This window comes from Alligator sinensis, unplaced genomic scaffold, assembly GCF_000455745.1.
Source record: "Alligator sinensis unplaced genomic scaffold, ASM45574v1 scaffold806_1, whole genome shotgun sequence".
NCBI lineage: Eukaryota > Metazoa > Chordata > Crocodylia > Alligatoridae > Alligator > Alligator sinensis.
In genome coordinates, this window is record NW_005842521.1 from 782,435 (window position 1) to 802,811 (window position 20,377).

Genomic DNA, 20,377 nt, shown 5'->3' on the forward strand with positions numbered 1-20,377 from the left:
TTCCTGGAGAATTAGAACAAATATTCATGAACAAATATTCATAGGTGCACTGGTTAAACCACCTGATATGCCTTTGATCTAAGCATGTTGTTCTTCCTTTGTTTAATTTCAATTGACAGCATAGCCCAGGAGCAGTGCTGCCACAGCAAGCTGAATGAGGAATACTGCTTGGAGGGCATTAGTGCTGCCAACCTGCATGGGGAGTGTGATCTAGAGGAGGAGAAGAATTCCACTTGTGAAGCTGAATCCTTTAAGGTGAGATCTCCAAACCTGCTCTAATTCTCCTGTAAAATCCAGCAGGGCTGAGTTAATATCCTGTTAATTTTGTTTTACACTGAAGCATCTTTAGGGTTTGGGGGATGAGCCTGTAATGTATGTATCCTCTTCATTTCTGTACTAAGGATGAAAACACTCATCCTAGACACCATGAACTGACCCAGGCCTCTGCACTGTTAGTCTCATTTTTTCCCTTTTTCAAAACAAATCATCTACTAGGACTCTTAAAAAGCAGTATCTGCCAGTTGAGAGAGAGCCCTTGTCACCTCTTTTGGCTTGCTACTTGGACCTGTCCTCGACTGTAACCAATTCTTCTTAGACCCCTGAATACAACCCTTTGCTCCTGACTGAGTTTCCCACTTCCATCCTGTTCTCTCCTGGGCTGAGGAAATCAGGGGAGGGGTGGGAAGGGGAGGTGGGGAGAGCTAGTTGGATATTATTACAGATTCTGCACTGTATTGTCACATTATTTCACTTATGGAGCTTTTGACAGCTTCTGATACACTGGTGGTCACACATGGAATTTAGATATGCTCCATCTTGCATATCTGCAGACAAAGCATGAGTACAGACCTTTTACGGGCAGTTTAAAAATTCACTAGGCAACCTAAGTGTGTACGACCTTCTTACCAGTCATACAACCCTATTGTGATTCTTGCACCAAATTGTCCTAGTCAAGCATGTGACTTCTTTATTGGCATTCCCCCCACCCCGCCCCCGCACCTTTAAAGTGGTGCAAGCAGCTTTAACCAATCAAGAGTAATAGCGTTCTTTAACCCAATATGAAAAAAAATGTTTAAAGACTGAGCTGCAGGCACATTGTAGCCACATTTTAAAGTGCTCCAGACTTAAGAAAGATGCCTAGTCAGCATACTCATTATAATCTTCAAATACTTTCTGAAATCTAAACATTTCTTAAACAGAGGTGCTAGTACAGCCCACTTCAACTATTTCACTCCTCTAGAAATACTTTTTATTTTCTCTCTGTATTGGGAAAAATGTATTTTTATGCACACAACTCAGTAATAGCTCAAGGAATTTTGTGCTGCTTATACTTAAAGGAACCCCAAAACAAAGCAAAACTCATGATCTGAAAAAGACCAAGCACTAAAAATGACAACCCTAAAGATAAGTTTTGAAGAATCCTGAATAGATGAAAGCAGGGCTGTAATAGAAAGTATGTTTGTTTACCAGAGGCATAAATAAAGTAACAGTTATTTTTTTAAACCCAGGTAAATGTTCTGTGTAAAACAATTAAAGTCATATCGTTCTTCACCACGTGATCAGGGTTTTCCCATGTGTTTGTGTATTAGCATTGGAAAGTAGGGCAAACTGTATCTTGTCTTATTTAAAGGGCCCAATTTTTTCCAACATGGCTCATCTTAATGATGCATTAGCATTATGGGCCAGATTCTTTCACCTTCTCTTCTATTCCATAGTACCTTAGTCTGTAAATTTTGCCTTATGAAATCAGTGTGTACTGCATTGCAGGGACAAGTAAGAGGTTCACAGTCTTGTTGAGTTAGACTGTTCTTAATTTTTTATCATAGTTAAAACTAGACAAAGCTGCACTCCAGCATAAATGATCATAGGAAAAAAGATTAAGGACAGGGACACATGAACACAGGTAGAACACTTTTCCCAGAAAAAGCTACTCCTTTTCTGACCTTACAATCCTTGTGCTCAAAGGAAATTTATAGAACACCTTCAGATGATGGGCCTGGGAACAAACATTCCTTATTTTACTGGATACTACAAACCAAGGACTAAACCCAGAAATTGATTTTATGGCTTCTTATAATATACCTGATACCTTGTTAATCTCTCTGCACTTCACAGGTGATAGTGATGGCTATTGGTGACGTATAGGGGGTGCACGTGGGTACATGTTCACCCCCTGAGCGTGGCGGTGCACCCCCTGTGAAAAGACGCTTCTGACACTGCCGGTGACACCTGCAGGTGGTCTGTGATTGCCGCTGCTGCTGGCAGTGTCTCTGCCACTGACAGTGCCACGGCTTCCTGCAGGAGCTCACTGTGCCTCCCCCAGCCTCTGGGGGCATGTGGCTTTCATGGTGATGCCCTTCCCTCTTAGGGCCTCTTGACACGTTACACTTAGAATATGTTTATTTAGATCATAATAAGTATTACTATGTTTAGATAGTTTTATGAGGAGTCCCACAGCAATTTTTACTACAATCTAAACAAAACATGGCTTAAGCGCTAGAGCCTTTGAAGACTTCATTGTGCTGTGGTGCACTGTTGGGGTTCGGACCAACAAACAGCTGTTCGTTGGTCCTACTCCTGCATTGCATTGGAGCTGGTTCAAGGCTCCAGTGCAATATGGGTGCTGGGAGCAACAAACAGCTGTCTGTCAGTCCCAGCACTTGCATCACACAGGAGCTGGTCCAAAGCTCAGGTGCAGTGCTGGGGCTAGAAACAACAAACATCTGATTGTCAGTCCCAGCCTTGGCACCACACCAGAGCCTCCTGATCATATTACCTCCATGAAGCAGTCCAATGTTAGTTCAACGTGTCAGGTAAAACATCTATAGATAATCCTTGCCAGGAAAGGCCTCACGTCGCTATGCTGTGTTGGCACTTAGCTTTTGTTTTACTGTTTGAACACTCAAATGCTAGCATTTTAAGCACAGGTGCCAACTCCATGGGTACTCTGGGGCTCAAGCACCCACCCAAAAAAATTAGCAGGTACTCAGCACCCATGAGCCATGGCCATTTTGGTTTTACTTGTTAGATATTTGGGCTGCTTGCAGATATTTAAAAAAGAAAACATGCTTTACAAGAAGCAGCAGCATGGTTACTTCAACCCAGCACTGTAGTGTTTGTAAAGGTGGGGAGCTTTAGCAGGGCTTTTTGGCACTTTTAGCTAAAGCTGATTCAATCAGCTATTAGATAAGAGTGCCAAAAAAGTCCCACTTTTTTGGCCAAAAAAGATCCTAACCTTTACAGACGTTAGCTGAGCTGTGTTGAAGTAACATGCTACCTCTTATTTTACCACCCTGCTCCATTCCTCTAAGCAGATGGGTTTTTTATATTTGGACTTTTACACAGGCTGTTGTTTTGCTACATAGCTCAAGCTGTCCACTTCATTTTTAGACCTGAGGCAGGGCACTCTGTGCCTGAAAACTTGACTAAGTATCTCCCAACTATGGAGCTAGTCCATTAAAAGATATTGCCCATAAAAATGCTTGGCTCTTTCTTTTTTTCTTGAAAACTTTTTGCATCTCCTGATAATGAGTCAGTTGATATTCCTGGCTATTGTGCACTAGAGTATTATGAAAAGGGGGAGTTCTGCTTAAATCCAATGAAGACATAAGTCACTGCAAGTTAGGTGCTGCAACGCCTACATTGTAAGTGGCTGATCCTATGAGTAAAATCCAAAATTCAGAGTTAGACACCTCAGAAGGGAGATCCAAAAACCTGCACACTGACTAGGGAGCCATCTAAAGCTAGCTAATCAGAAATGCTCAGCACAGGTTATGTCTAACTTGCTACCCCATTTCCAAAGTATAGGCACCCAAGTTGGGGCTGCAGAGAGGTGCCTCCATCCACTCAGGATTCAGAGTCTAGAATCCTTTCCTCAGGGGATATGCTAGCAACTGTTCTTTCAATGAATTAGTTGGGCTTGCTATTCTGTTAACACATTGGTGGTGATGAGGAGGAAGTTTTCCCCACCATTTTTATAGAAGAGCCCAGCAATTGGAGCATTTACCCACAAAGTCTGAGACCTGGGTTTTAGGCCCTCCTTAGTCTGAAGGGTTCAGATATACCTCCCTTGTCTCCCTGGAGATCAGTTTTACCACCAAGCTTTAGGCTAGGTTAAATAGGGTACTCTGTTATTTCTGTTGATGCTATACAGAAAGGAATGCCAGATACTTGGGGCCAGAAGGAAGGTAAGCAATAGCCAGGAATATCAGTTGATTCATTGACACCAGATTCAGGAAGAAACTAAGAACTCTAGATGGTAGGGATTCGGGTGCTCTGCTGAGATGGGGGAGTTCTAGATTCCAGTGTGGTGTCCTATGCTTTTTTTTACCTCAGGACTTCTTTCTGGATATGGTCATTTAATGTAATTTCACATTGATATGCCATTCAGTGCACTTGAACTGGTCCTTTTTAATTAGACCTCATTAATATATGAAACCTTTTAGATGGAAATTCTTTATTCCCCTCCCCCACCCCCAGAAAATAGTAAGGATTAATTTAATAATCCAATTAGTAGGATAAATTGTTGAGTTCTCCAGTGAGAAAACCAGGGGGGTTACTGTTTTGTCCTGGGGATCCCAAACATGCAACTACAAATAGTTAGGAAACAGTGACCTTTGACTTGTTTTATTTTTTGTATGCACAAGTTACAGATATAGGTAATTGTGGACATAAAACTGTATCTGCTGTTGCATACACAGTTCTTGCTGCTTCTGGAACATGGGTGCAAAAACAGGAGCCTATTTAAAGCCAAGCAGAAAAATCTCTCTCATAAGATACAAATATAAATCCAAGTATGTTGCTTTAAATATAGATCGATGTTGGAGGCTCATAAGAGCAGGTTTACAAGCTGCCACTTCAACCAGATCCTCCCAAAGGGCAAAGTCTGGTAGAGATTTGAGTATTATTTTGCTCAGAGATTTGCTCAAATGTTTGTTGTAAGCACTTCCTTTTCCCAAAGGTCAGTATCTAGCCATCGCCCTCCCATTTTTGTCTAGAACATTCTATTTGTCTGTATCCCTGGATCATAATTGTTACTCAAGAGAGTTGGCATCTTTTTATCATTGCTCAAATCTTCAAAAGTAGTGAAAATTATACTGGATTCTTAGCATAGCAACTGAAACCTGTATTCTAACAGATGAGAGACATCTTGTGGATGGACCTACAAAAAACATTGCTAATTCATCATTTGCCTTTCAACGCCTGATATTTAACTCATAGTGTAAATAATAAAAGAGCATTAAAGTGTTTAATTAACAGAATCACTTCACTGGCCACACATTATATATGGTGCTTTCTAATTCTAGAAAACAATCTTTTAAAGTACAAAGTTGTAATTATGGTTTGGCTTGAACTGGACATATCTATCTATCTATCTATCTATCTATCTATCTATTGTCTGTTTTTAAAAGGTATGGAGTAGGGGTGTGTGAAGCAGACCCTATTTGATTCAGATTCAACCCGAATCAGGGACAGTGATTCAATACGTTGATTTGGATCACTGTCCCTGATTTGATTCGGCCGAATCCAAATCTGAAGATTTGATGCTGATTCAGAGAATTGTCAATTCAGACACAGACACAGCTTTAAAAGTTTTTTCTACATACCTTGAGGTAGCAGGCGCAGCTTGTGAATGCTGCGATGCTGGGGCGCATGGAGCATCTCACAGGATTGTAGGAGGGCCCTCCACATGCTCAGTGGCGAACCCGGAAGTGGACCAGAAATACTTCTGGTCCACTTCTGGGTCTGCTGGGGAGTGTGCTGGAGGGCTCTCCTGCACTCCCCCGGCTCAGCGATCAGCCACAGGGGGACCCCGAGTGCCCTCCCCCAGACCCAGGAGGCACCAGTTGCTGAGCCAAAGGGGCATGGGGGTCCCCCTACCTGCTCCCCGGCAGCCCCAGAAGTGGACCGGAAGTGCTTCTTGCCCACTTCTGGGTCTGCTGCCAAGAGCGCTGGGGAGCCCCCTGCGCTTCTGTGAGATGCTCCATGCGTCTCAGCATCACAGCACTCATGCGCTGTCTCTGCTACCTAGAGGTATATAGAAAAAACATTTAAAACTGTCTTTACATCCAAATCTCCAAATCTTTCTGAATCAATTCAGAGGGTTCCCAATTCGATTTGGAGAGATTAAGGGGTCCTCTGATTCGATTTGATTTGGATTTGGCGATTTGGCCACTGAATTGGGCCGAATCGAATCAGGGACTGAAGCTTCGCACAGTCCTAGTATGGAGCATCTGTGGCTTTCTGTTCCTTGCCAAACTACACTAGAACCTGGATCATTTGTATCAGGGTGGTTTGCAACCTGTTTAATTTACAGAGTTGTTGAGCGAAGGATGAGCTGCTTAGCTGTTTGCTATGGCTTTTACTTCAGAGAGCACCACTTCTCCAATGCAGTCCTATGCACCTGTTTTTGGTGGATGTATATACCTCCAGTTGATTCACAAATCCTAACCTTCACAAGGATTTAAGAGACCTAACCCTAAAAATTGTGGAGGCTTTACTACATTATGGTAAATGCCTCATCCTAAAGCAAGTGAAGGATAGTCTAATGCATGCTTATCATGATGGTTAGGGACAGAAATTATACATAAAGTGGTATAAATGATCAGAAACTAGTTTAAATTTGTAACACAATAGAAGTTCAATATGTATAAACCACTTTCAAAATGGCTGAAACCAGTTTAAGATAAACCTGGATGGATGTAGTATCAGATTTAACTGATTTAGGTTAAATTGGTTTTTTGAACTTCTGTCCCAGATCCTCTCCAGATTCAAGTTAGCTTGCAGTCCCCCAGCATCACAGGATGCTTTGCACCTCTCCCATAACCCCTGGCCCCCACATGGGTTGGTGGGCTAGCCTTGGCCCAAGCTGCCTGTTTTAACCTAGCAGGGAGCCATGTTATAGCACCCCCTGGCTTCTGGCCTGAACCACTGCAGGTATGTGGCTGCATTTCCAGAATCAAAAGTGAATGTCTGTTCACTTGCTTATTCGTTCAATCTATGCAGTTTAGACTAACCTATGAGGATTGAATAGATTCAGCCTCAGGCTTTTTGACTGTCTGTACTTAGCTGACATGTTTATTTCTTTCAGGGACACATTAAGTATGTGAAGACTCAGTTGTTCATGAATATAGAAACGGAATGATGGAGATTCCATCTCCAGGTGCACATATTATCCAGGCTGATAGTTGGATTGATAGGTACAGGGACCTAGAAGCAATGGCAAGGAGTTAAAACCATTGGGTAGATATTCATTTTTTACACATTAAATTAATAGGTGGTCTCAGTCCAGTTTGTAGTAGATATGTCAACTTTACAACAAGATAACCTCACTGCAGACATTTTCTGTGTGGATGTCAACACAGGTAGGGCTGAGTGTGTAGTCAGGATAGTCAGTTAGTCAGTGTCAGTGTAGATAGTCAGTTAGGATCTGTGAATCAACTGGAGGTATATACATCCACCAAAAACAGGTGCATAGGACTGCACTGGAGAAGTGGTGCTCTCTGAAGTAAAAGCCATAGCAAACAGCTAAGCAGCTCATCCTTTGCTCAACAACTCTGCAATGGTAGGGCTGAGTGTGTAGTCATGATGGCCCAGAACATTAGGGCTATGCAAAATGGTCCCGTTCCATTTTGCCTTGTGTTTTGAGGTTTCCATGGAACAGCATTCCATTTTGAATTTCATTTCTATTCAAAACAGCTGTTTCATTTTGCTTTGTCAAAACAGTGAGGCTGTTTTGATGCTGTTTTGAGGTTTTGCTAGATCAGGCTGGGGGTAGGGAGTCAGCCCAGCTCAGATCAGTCTGATCTAGCGCTAGGGATGGGCCCCCCCCCTCTCCCCCCCCCCCCCCCCCCCGGCTAAATCGGGCCTCTTGGAGCTGTACTAATTAAAGTGCTGCCCACTCACTCCCAGAGCACATGTAAAAGTGTCCCTAGTGGATAACTAAAGTGCATTTTGAGACTGGCACAGAGTTGCCCAGGATTTTACCTCCCTCTGGGCACATGCCCCCATTGTAGTGAGACAGCTGTGTGTCTCAGGGGCTAGGGACAGACATTCAAAAAGCCAGAGCCTGAATTGATTCAATCTTTGCAAGTTACTCGAACCTGCATAGATTGAATCAATTTGCAAGTGGACAGGCGTCTACTTTTGACACCGGAAATGCAGGCACGTGCCTGTGGTGGCTCAGGCCAGAAGGCAGGGGTGCTAGAGTGAGCCCTTGGCTGGAGGGAAACTAAGTTGAGTGAAGGGATGTGGCAAGGCATGTGCAGGCCTGACTGTGATTGGGGAGGGGTATAAACCCCCACCCTTGCCTGCAGGGACCCCAGCCTGGGTATGCCTGGAGAGGGCAGGTAGAAGCAGCCCCTGTCAGGGGCCCCCAGCCCTGCTATCCCTGCTTACTCATTGGCTGGTGGCAGGAGTGGGGGTGGGGCCAGACCCTGGTAGCCTGAGGGGAAATGGGGTTTAATCCCTCCATTGCAGGGAGGCAGCAGTCTGGACAGCAACAGCTCTGCTCTTGCACCCGGGGCCATGCACCCATGACCTCAGGGGCCAGTCCCCAGTAGCCTGAGAGAAGAGGAGGTTTAGTCCCCACTTGGGGCACCAACGTGCCCTGGGCCAAATCCCTCCAAAGAGCAGCCAGCAGCTGCGGGGAGTGAGGATGTGGCCTGGGTATGGGGATGTGGGGGAGCTCAACTCACCACTACATCCCACTGCAGTAGTGAGGCCCGGGCTGGGGAAGCCATAGGGGGCAGGGGGCAGTGCCTGCCATCTCCTGCCTGCAGCCCCACATGCCGTTGTTTGCAGGTGGCCTGGAGCTTGGCTCCCCTCCCCATGCCTCTCCTGGTGGCAGCAGTGGAGTGAACTATTGTAGCAGGCAGAGGTGAGGCACTTGTCACATGCTGCTTGCTTGCAGCAGCCCCAGCCACTCGGGGCAGGCTATTGCAGGCCAGTTGCTGCCTACGTCCCTAGGCCATGGGGCCAGGCTATGACAGTCCATTGCCTCCCCCTGCTGCCGCCCACGTGCATGGCCTGCAGCAGCCTGCCCCAAGCACCCAGCACTGCTGTGAGCAGATGGCAGGTGACGGGTGCCTGATCTCTGTCCAGCTCCTGGCTTTAGACCCCAGCCAGGCTGTGCCTGGCACAGGGGGTGGGAAGTCCACAGCAGGGGCCATTTTTCCCCCCCCTCCCCCCACTCCCTCATCAGCTGGCCCACTGAGCAGTGGGCATGGCTGGGTGATTGGGCCAGCTCCCTGCTCAGGCAGGGGAGTAATGCCCCCAGTACAGGCTTGCCTGCAGCTGGGAGAGAGTGGCAGGGAAATGGCTCCTGCTGTGGGCTTCCCATCTCCTGTGCCAGGCACAGCCTGGCTGGGATCCAAAGCTGGGGGGGGGGGAGGGCACTTTTCCCCCCCACTGTCTTTTCAGCTTGCCTGCTGGCTGAGCAGGGATATCAGCCTGGTGATTGGCCCACCTCCTGGCAATGGGGAAGCATGCGGTGGGAGCTTTACTCCCCTGCCTAAGCTGGGCCAATCACCTGGCTATGGCTCCTGCTCAGATGGCAGGCCAGCTGGGAGTTGGGAATGGGGAAAACACCTTCCTAGGTGTCCCGTCCCCCCCCAGCCAGCCTGCCAGTTGGGGAGGGGACGTGGCCAGGTGATCACCCCAGCTCCCAGCTCAGGTTCATAGATTCATAGATTGGAAGGAGCTGGAAGGGACCTCACAAGATCATTGGGTCCAGCCCCCCCCAGCACTAGGCAGGTGGGGACTTTGGGCTTCCCTGCAGCTGAGATCTGTGTGGATCACCCCGTGACACCTTCTCCTTGGCTGGCAGGCTAGCTGAGAAGGGAGTGAGGAGGAAAAACAGCAGCCTCCTCCCCATCCCTCTCCTACCCCCATTGCAGACCCCTGCTGCATCCCAGGAGCAGCAGAGAAGGCACGACCACTGAAGCTGGCTTGGGGGGATCAGAGCATTGGGGCTGCCTGGAGCCTCCTAGGCAGAGATGCAGCCCGGCACCTTGTCCCTGCCCCTGCTGGGGTGTTGGGTCTGCCCCAAAATCCCTGAGGGTGTTGGGTGAGTCCTCCTTCCTGCATGGCCAGAGCCCCCGCTGCCTATCAGCCCTGCCTGGCACAGCCTCGGTGGCTCCCGGACTGCTTCACCCACCAGGCTGTGGCAGGGCTGCAGCGCAGCTGACACTGGAAGAGGGAGGGGGTCTCACATCCTGGGCTGCAGCTCCCCTGCCCCAGACTGTCCTGCAGTGCCTGGTGGGGCAGGGGGAAGCTGGCAGTAGGGGCTTTATTCCCCTGCCCCAGCTGGGAGCTGGGTTGATTCCCTGCTAGAGGAGGGGATGAGGCAGGGGAATCCCGACTGCTGGGGATGGAAAAGTCCCTGCTGGCCGTTAGGGGTGGGGTCAGCCCTGCACCATTGGAGCAGAGAACACAGCCCATGCTGAAAAGCATGATGAGATGCTGGGGGACTCCGGTTTAACTGAAACCAGGAAGGGGTCAGGGACAGAAGTTCCATAAACCGGTTTGATGCAAATCAGTTAAGTCTGATACTACATTCAACCAGGTTTATCTTAAACCAGTTTCAGCCATTTTGAAACTGGTTTATGTGCATTGAACTTCTGTTCTGTTACAGGCTTAAACTGGTTCCTGACCACTTACACTGGTTTGTGTGTAACTTCTGTCTCTAGCCAGGAAGTTGACCCTAAAATCCAATAATGTGGGCACTTATATACTCTGAGGGGGTAATAAAATTGTTCCTACTTTTTGTTAGATAATTCAGGTTTGGTCTTAAAATGGTCTTCTGTCAGCCTCTAGATGGAAATAGAATTCTGGCCTGTGTGCGCTAGAAGCTTTAGATTTTTCTGAAGACATAGTTCAAACAACATGCCAGCAAAACTGAGAGATTGCCCATCATTGTAAGAAAGACAGGTATAATAACCCTTGTGGGGGAAGACTATCTAATGAGAACTCTGGCAGCATCCTACTGGAACAGTATGTTAGATAGCAGAGTAGTGTAAGAGATGAGATAAGTTTGAAACTACTTTGTGTAAGCCAGTGGGAGTATTCAGAGAGAATAACATCATGATTTGGCAAGGTGACAGCTACATTTGCTAGCTTAAACAAGACTTGATTATGGAAAATGTATAACCTAAAGACCAAACTATGAACCTCTTTCAATCCCTTTTAATCTACAGATGTGAAAGCTGGAAATTCAGAAGTATAGGCACATGTCTAAACATTTTTTAAAGTAAATTCATGAGGTAAATGCTACGTGTTAAAATTAAGTGAATTCAGAGCAAATGTCAGTATTCATCACAGATCTTATCAACTTCTACTTATAAAGTTACCTAGAATAGAAGATGAAAACATAGTGGGCTGTATTAAAATGAAAGAACCTGTACATCAAACAGTACGTTGAAAGGGAAATCTTCCGGAACTTAACATGACAGACAAGCAAAGAGAGGACCTGTGTAGACAGAGGTGGCGGAGTTTATTCCTGCAGTGATGTCTAGCCATGGGGGAAGGATTTGGATTTAGATTCATGTAAAATGTGAAGCACAAAATCAGACAAGGTTCTTTTGGGTAAATCCCGTATCTTTTATTAGACCAACTCAAATAGTTGGAAAAATTCTTCTTTGCAAGCTTTCAGGTACAAATACCCTTTGTCAGGCTGAGGAAGCACCTGCAGTTGGTCTCTGCCCTTCCTGGATGGAATTAATTCATCCTGCAGGTGCTTCCTTAGCCTGACAAAGGGTATTTGTACCTGAAAGCTTGCAAAGAAGAATTTTTCCAACTATTTGAGTTGGTCTAATAAAAGATACGGGATTTACCCAAAAGAACCTTGTCTGCCTATGTCCTTAGACCAACACAGCTACAACCTATACCCAAGCACTAAGTCAGATATATAGCTTGCTGTTCTAAAGATTGCAGGATAAAACAAGACTGAGGGGAAAACAAAGAGAAAGTTTATTATTTTATCCTTCAGAATAGTGAAAACAGAACATATATATGCAACCATTTATGTAAGCAAGTTGAGAAGGGAGCAGCTGGGAGACATTTACTACTTTTCATGTTTTTGGATGGAAATGTCTTCTTGAAATGACACAAGAGATTTAGTTTGTTAACTTCCACAATGAGTAGCTATTTCATGTTTCAGCTGCTTTTATTATAGTGGTGCAGGCTACTCTCTTTGAGCCAAAATACAACTAGAAAAGTAATTTAAAAGGAATAAGCCTTTAAATCTACCTTCTACGTCACAGCAGACATTGGTTGCCATGAATCAAATTACACCCTTCATTTCTCGCAGCAGGGGAGAGAGAAAACTGAGCAAGCCAGCAATGTGCTCTCAATTCAGAATAGAATCAGAATAGTCGTTGGTTTTGAATCAGCCTTGCCTTTCCTTTTTCAGTCCTGCAGTGAATTTTTAGGCTCAGCTCTGCCAATGCAAACCATCGTGCCTAGAATAAGAAACAAAGATCTGTGTTTCATTAATGGATACCATTTCAGGATCGGGCTGTAAAGATGTGATGCTATTACATGATGTGGAGGGGTGTACTCCAGTGATCACACCTTCCTTTTATGGTCTGTTAACTTTGATATCATGCAGGTACTTTTGTGTGAAGATTTTTTGGGAAGCTGAGAGAGTTGAGGAAGAGGGGTGGGAAGGTATGCAGTTTATTTATAAATAAGACTCTGTCTTTCCTTCATCACTGCCCAGGGTTCATGAGAGTTGAATCCAGAGCATAGCTTTGGTCAGTATATCTTGTTTAAGGACTAGATCTAAAGCTAATTGGATGAGTGCAACTGGACCTGTAAGAGTAAAAATGTTCTGAGACCCAATTACCCTGTAATTAAGGATCTCAGGACTTTTCAGAATCAGGGGCAAAAGATGTTCAGTTTTCTATAAATGAACTGGGAGAAATCCTAGCCATACTGCAATCAATTGCAAAATCCTTCTTGACTTTGGCAGTACAGGATTTCACCCGCTATTTGTCTTTTGTTTTGACAGAAATGCTGTTTCTGTTGCTTGCTGGGACACAGTGCCCAACTTGAAGGAAAGAGCTGTGACTCGAACCTAAAGATAGGACAACAGTGTAGGAATATTTTCAGCGACTGCTGTGCTAAAGGTCAAGGAAGCACTGACATGTCTGTTAGTGATGATGTTCCGAAGAAGAACCAAGGTATACCGTGCTGTGAAAAAAATTGTCTGGGACAGCAGAGCAGCACTCCATAACCTCATTGGGTGCAAGGAAGGGAGGAATGCTTGTCCTTTGAATGATTTAAGTAGCAGCTGTAGTATTGTGCTCTCCTTTGATTGACTGTCCATGTACCCAATGGTGTATGTGCACCTGAACTCAGAGTCCTCTGCCACCAATATCTATACAACACACAAGAATGTCTTCCTGCTCTGAAGGGCATAAATGGATAGGGCATACCAACTGCTGTTCAGTTCCTGTCTTTACTCTTAGGCTTTGAGATGGAAAAACTGGCTCTCTGCTCTTTGTTAGCAATCCTTACCATAGCAACTGAATATAATGAGTTTATTGCTAATAGTTTTTGGCTACTGACAAATTACTATTTTTTCTTTGAACTAGATCTGGAATGGTCTTCTCTAGGTCCCTGGACATCAAGTATTCCTTCTTTGATAAGGAGCTGTGCCTGTAAATTTGAAATATCTTTATTGATCAGGGAGGGAGGAGGGATACGGGCTGCGGGAGGAACTGCACATCTCTAGCATGCTGTTCATTTCCAGGACTAGAAAAGACAGGAAGTCCAGACAGCAGATCCATGAAACCAGCATCTGACCTGGGATCTTTAGACTCATCTACAAACCTTAGATGTAGAAAAATGGCTTTTCTGACCTGAACTGGATGCAACTGTCCAGATCTTCATGCAAGCTATTTTTTCCCTTGCAGAGAGAATGAAAGACAAAGCCACATCAAAACAGAGTCTATCACATTGAATATTCAACTGTGTTGGAATATATGATGAGGTGGCTAGATGGAACCTGTTCCACTGCTCTTCACTTTGTTAGAATTCTGGCAGCCTGAGTAGCATTGCTAAAGAATCTGCTTGCCATTGCTATATGGAAGGCAGCTACCCAGGGATGGGTCAGGTCACACAGTCACAACACATTGTTCTAATACAAAAGCCACCATCTTCATCAGTGACTTGGACGAGGGGGTGGAAAGCACGCTGTCCAAGTTTGCTGGTGACACTAAGATGTGGGGCAAGGTGGACACACTTGAAGGGAGAGAGAGGCTGCAAGTAGATTTAGACAGACTACAAAAGTGGGCAGATGACAATAGGATGGGGTTCGACGTAGACAAGTGCAGGGTGCTGCACCTTGGGAGAAGGAATCCACAGCATACATACAAGCTGGGGAGTTCCCTTCTCGAAAGCACAGAGGCAGAAAGGGATCTTGGAGTCATTATTGACTCCAAGATGAACATGAGCCGCCAATGCCAGACTGCAGCCAGCAAGGCCAGCCAAGGGCAGCAGGACAGACCCTACGAGGAGAGACTGAAGGACCTGAACCTGTTCAGCCTCAGCAAGAGGAGGCTGAGGGGAGACCTAGTGGCTGCCTACAAGCTCATCAGGGGAGATCAACAGCAAATAGGTAGAGCCCTTTTCTCCCCAGCACCACCTGGGGTGACGAGGAACAATGATAATAAACTGATAGAGAATAGGTTTAGGTTAGAGATCAGAAGGCAATATTTTACAGTTAGGGTGGCCAAAATCTGGAACCAACTTCCCAGGGAAGTGGTCCTCGCCCCTACCTTGGGCAAATTCAAGAGGAGGTTGGATGATCACCTGTCTGGGGTCTTGTGAACCCAGCATTTATTCCTGCCTATGGCAGGGGGGCAGGCTAGATGATCTGTTCAGGTCCCTCCTGACCCTAGCTACTATGAATCTATGAAACGTGGAACACTACATATTATTAGGTTCTATTGTAGTCATGACTAATCACAGATCACTGTGATGTATGGCTTGAGTTACTGTTGTTGGAATGGGCATGCTAATGATCACTTGAAGGAAAATAAGTTACTTTATGGTGACTGCAGCTCTTTATGATGTGTTTGTTGCCTATGTGTATGTTCCATGACATGCTGTCTGTTCACCCTACCTCAGAGTCCTTTACTTAAGAAGCATCTGAGTGGTGATGCACAATCTGATCTTTTAGTGTGAAATATAAAAACTCTCAGGGCATATGAGCTGTGCAACACTGCTGGCCAAAAGCCTGTGAGCTCGATATACCTAGGATTCATGCATGCCACTGGTGGAATGTGTATGGAAAAGGAAGAACTCTAATTAATGTTAGAGGTGCACCAATACATCGGTCCAGTATTGGATCAGCACTGATATAAAGAAAATTGTGCCCTTCCAGGGTGCGTGCAGTGGCAGGAGCCATGCCCACCAGATGAGCTGTGGCTCTGTCCCACACCCCACCCTGCCCTGGCCCCAGTCCCACTCCCTCCCACACTGCAGGGGCCTTGATCTACCTCCGCCCCTTCTCTCCCCCCTCCCCTTCCACCACAACAGACTTACCAGCTGGATGTAGCTCTTCAAGCTGCTGGGCTGCATATTGGAAATCAGATCAGTATCAGCTGATATGTCTCCTTAAAAATCATCTATTGGTATTGGCCCCCAAAATCTCTATGGGCGCATCCCTAATTACTGTAAATGTGCCCTTATTTTAAATGATAAGATTTGCCTGGTCAACCTCAGGCATAGAGTGGCTTTTAAAATAGTGTCTAAATGAACACAAATGGCTAATCTGATTTTTATATAAAGTGCTGCAGCAGAAGTCAGGGGGAGCTGCGAATGCTTCAGAACATTTGATGAGGATCAGGTTAAGGTTTAGTTAGAAGCCTGACTTTAGGAACTCACTTGGAAATGTCGGTCTCTGTGTAATCCATGATTACATAATATATTTTCTAGTAAATCACTCATTTTGCAAGTATTTAAAGTTTCAATCATAACAGTGAAACTGCTTTTAAAATAATTTTCTTCAATATTTACTTTTGGATATTCCCAAAGGCCTGGTCCAAATCTTTTTTCAAGTACACAGTATTTTATTGTGAGAAGAAAACTTGTTTTTTTTCTCTAATGCCTGTTTCACCTTTTCATCAGTTGACATTTCAAAAGAGGAAGTAGACCAAGAAGATCCTTACCTTCATGATGGCTGCAGAGGTAAGATGCTTCAACTCCTTTTGAGTTCAGGGGCAGCTGAGATTGATCTGAGCATTCAGGAAAACTCCAGCTCCTTGTAGAGGCAGGTCATTATATGACAAGAGATTTTACCCTTTGGTATGTATAAACCAATCTGAAAATACTTGGAGAGCTTGAGACAGTGTGAGAGTCACCTTGTGGTCCCTTATAGCTAGTGGGCATTAACTGGGATGTAATGGCTTGCTTGTGGGTGGAGATTGTCAACACAGCCTTATAGGAGGACGAGGAAGCAGTAACCTATAGGTAAGTGCCTGTTAGGCTCTTACTCAAGAAGTCATTTCCTGATATTGATGATCCTGCCAGTTTTCAAGGCTGGGAGGAAGTGATGGGACATAATGTGTTGCTTGGTTGCTTGGCTTTGAGGAAGGTCTTTTGATTATTACTGAAAGTTGTGAAGTTTGGTGACTTTTGTATATGCACTCTAAACTTTTAGAGTTCATATATTGTAGCACCCCAAATCTGCTTCATAGAACTCAGCAGGTCTCTTAAGAGTTGCTCATGCTTCTCTAAGACAGAACATGTCCCACTGTTATACAGTTTAGCAAGGATGGTTGACCACAGTAGCTAGAGCAGAAATTCAACTGTGCTGTAAAATGTTTCATGTCAACTATGTGTCATGATTGGATCCTACTGAAAAGGATTTTTGTTACCTCTTGTCTTTTGTTTCTTGAGCTCAGATAAGATTAGATACGTTTGTCTCCAGAAAGCAAGCCAGTGAAAAACTTCACCTAGCTACCTTAGGGCTAAAACCTTGATTCTCCTTCTAGCTTTGTGTATTGAGTAGCATGCAGTTGTTCTGCCCAAACAGTACACCAGGTTTCATTCATCTCTTGAGCCTAGGATGAAGTGATCCACACCAACAGCTTAACAGGTGCAAACAGCCATCACCTTTTGTATCTACTCCCTGCTTGCCTAAAGAGAGGTGGATAGCAGCTTTCAGACCAGGGGTGGGCAAAATGCGGCCTGCGGGCCAGATGCAGCCCACCAGGCTATTCTATCTGGGCCACAGGGCCCCTAAAAATTTAGAAAATTAATATTTATCTTCCCCTGGCTGCCTATCATGCGGCCCTCAATGGCTTGCCAAAACTCAGTAAGTGGCCCTCCACCCAAAATAATTGCCTGCCCCTGCTTCAGACACTTCCTGTTATTCTAGTACTAGTGAAGTGAATAGCCCCAGCAGGAAAGTAATGAGACAGAGTTCTTACCTCTGTGAGTTCTTACCTCTGTGTGCCCCCCTATGGGCATGTAGAGCAACAGATGTATTTGCTTCTAGGAAGTGGAAAATGTTACTAAGCTGCCTGTTTCACTTCATTTTACTTGTCTTGGGCCATTCTTATCTTTGTAACACATTAACTTTTTTTTTTTAAAGTAAAGGGCCAGATCATCTGCTGATATCCACCCACATAGACTTGATTCTAAAAATATTGAATAGGATCTTCCAAATTCCACTGGCCTTTTTGAAAAATTAATTCTCTAGTCTTAATGGTTGATGGTGTTGGCATGGATCTGGAGCAGCAATCCAGTCAGCTTGGTTGTACACAGGATAAAAACTGATTCCAGAAGATAACAAACTTGACTTTTCATTTGGAAGTGTCTGGAGATATTATTGTGCTGAACAATCATTCCATATTCTTTAGAGCTTGAGGATTGGTTTTGAAATAACATTACCAATTTGTGGTTTATCTGCAGCATCTAAATGAAAATTGGAAAAAGAAAGGAAAAAAGGTTAAATAATTTTATGCCTTGGTTTTTGTGACAAAATGCTTGGATGGAATGTTTGATTTGGATAATGTTCTGCTTAGTATTTTAATTTACTGCTTTTCAAATATGATTTACATAACTGTGAGCTTAAGGCATCAATGATTTACTGTTCTTCACAAACAATTTGGAATCTATTTAGGGTAGAATAATGTTTGAGTTATAGACTGATATTGCAGTATAACTTTTCAACCTGTCAGGCCAGATGTACTCCTTCACAGGGTTTGTTTGCATCCCACAGTGACACTTACATAACTTATTTGAAAATACAGCCATTTCAAAGTTCAGGGCATCTACATCCTATGACAGGCAACTGTAGATATCCTAGCAGTTGAAGAATGATTTACTATGCTGCCTGTTGTGTGGATATTACCCTCCCTAGAGGCTAGAGACAGAAAACACCTATTTAGGTCGTTGGGTGTGTCATCCTGCCAAGGCTAAAGCTGTTTTTCCTTCTTGTCTTTGGTTCCTTATCATAGTACATGTCAAAAGTACATTACATGCTTTCCTAATGTTACCTCTCTATGTAATCAATTACTTTAATTGCCACTTAGGTATTCTTCCATGACTAGGAAGAGGTGGAGTAGTCTGTCCAGTCACGAATGGAAGCTGTTTTCCAACACAAGTTTTCTGACAAGACCCATGTAATAGAAACATTTGAGAGACTTTGTCCTAAAGCTTAATTTATTTTGTTTTTTCCAAGTGAAAGGGCTTCCTTCATTTCTTTTCAGAGGCAGTTTCCGTCTGAGAGGGTCTCTACATTATGCTTTTTGCCAAAATAATTGTACTTAATGCTTCTTCCAGAGGGGCTGTTAGCATAGATGGAGCACTGGGTACCTATCTGTTTTAACTATGAGGTCGCATGTACTTCTAACAGACATTGCCATTGCCACTTCTGTAACATCAACTATCATTCCATGTGGTACCATGGGCCAGTTCCTCATTAGGAATTGTTCCAGGTCCTGAAATAGTTTTCTTTAAGCTACCAAGCTGTATGAGGAATACCTCATACAGCTTGGTAGCTTAAAGAAAACTATTGTCCTATTTCCGAAAGTTGCCCTATTTCCAAATAGTGTGGGTTTTATAATGGCTTCCTCCTGGTGCATCCTAATGAAGATGGGACTTTAATGTACCATAGAAGTCTGCCATCTGAATATTTAACCGCAATATTTACATATACCTGAAAATGTTTATGAAAAAATGGATGCAGATAAAAAGATTCCAACATCCTTATCACAAATAACTGGCATACAACAATCCGCTATCACCATCAAAACACAAGGTATTTTTGTGATAACTTAACTTATTTTGGAACCAAATCAAAAGAAAAAAAAAGACGGCCTCAATAGTGATGGTAGGAGTTAAGGCAAGATGCAAAAAGGGAGGACAAGGAAGCAAATTTATTTCCATCCTGACTTCTATATTTATACTGGAATTAGAGCTTGATTACTTTTTTTATAATTAAAAAGGTATAACAAAGGTAATGTAAATGCTTAATTTACCTGTTATGAGCTGTCTTGATCTTCTTATGGTGCAGTAAAAAAGTTACCATTTTCTAAAGTTACGCGAAGAGGTATATGAGCTAACCAGCTTCCTCCTGAACTTTAAAGCAGGAAATATGTATGGTGATGGTGTATTAAAATTGGTTTTTTTTTCCTTCTTTGTAATGCTTTCATGAAATAAAACAATAGATGTGACCATTTGTCTCAGTATTTGCTCATATTTCCCTCTTCAACTCATGCATTCTTCTAAAATAATGGTAAAATATCCTGGATTTTGGCTAGGCATTGGTAATTAAGCAGTTGACATCTTTTCAGTTTTGTGTGGTGAACTTCCTCCTGATATCAGATTCTTCACTCGTTCTCAAAAATCACATTTGCTTTTTAGGTGCTGGTCCCTGTTCCCAGCAGTGTAGGGACACGGGAGCCAGTTTTATTTGCTCCTGCTTTGTTGGATACCAGCTTCAGTCTGATGGCGTCACTTGTGACGGTAAAGGAAACAAAACTGCTTTCTTCTTTTTTTGGGAGGGAAGGTGGGGAAAGGGGATGGGACAGACCAGGCCAGAACATACTTGTGCTGGGAAGGGAAGGAGCCAGGGGGCAATGAGAAGCTGATTTAGGCAGGGTGGGGCAACATGGGGGCAATAGAAGTAATAAAGTGGTAAGAGAGCAGATGGAGGGCTGGAAGGCAGGAGACATCAAGTTTGCTGCAGGAGGGAGAGTAGCACTATAAGCATCCATTTTATTTTGTAGTAGTAGTAGACAGATGTTTGTGTAAAATATAGCATCTCATAGTAGCTCTGATACTTCATTTGTTGTTTGTGGACACAGGGAGGAGCTAAAAATTTGAGGCAGACATGAGTGCTTACCCTTTCAGTGGGGGAAAG

At 44.2% G+C, this 20,377-nt stretch overlaps 1 protein-coding gene across 1 annotated transcript in view; it reads left to right on the forward strand.

Annotated features, from left to right (window-relative positions):
- Positions 1-20,377, forward strand: part of FBLN1 (fibulin 1) — a 125,292-nt gene that overhangs the window by 31,561 nt on the left and 73,354 nt on the right. The window contains exons 4-7 of the mRNA XM_025213320.1: positions 120-255; positions 13,010-13,181; positions 16,135-16,194; positions 19,879-19,980. Of these exons, the coding sequence (XP_025069105.1) occupies positions 120-255; positions 13,010-13,181; positions 16,135-16,194; positions 19,879-19,980 (470 nt within the window). The remainder of the gene's footprint in view (positions 1-119; positions 256-13,009; positions 13,182-16,134; positions 16,195-19,878; positions 19,981-20,377) is intronic.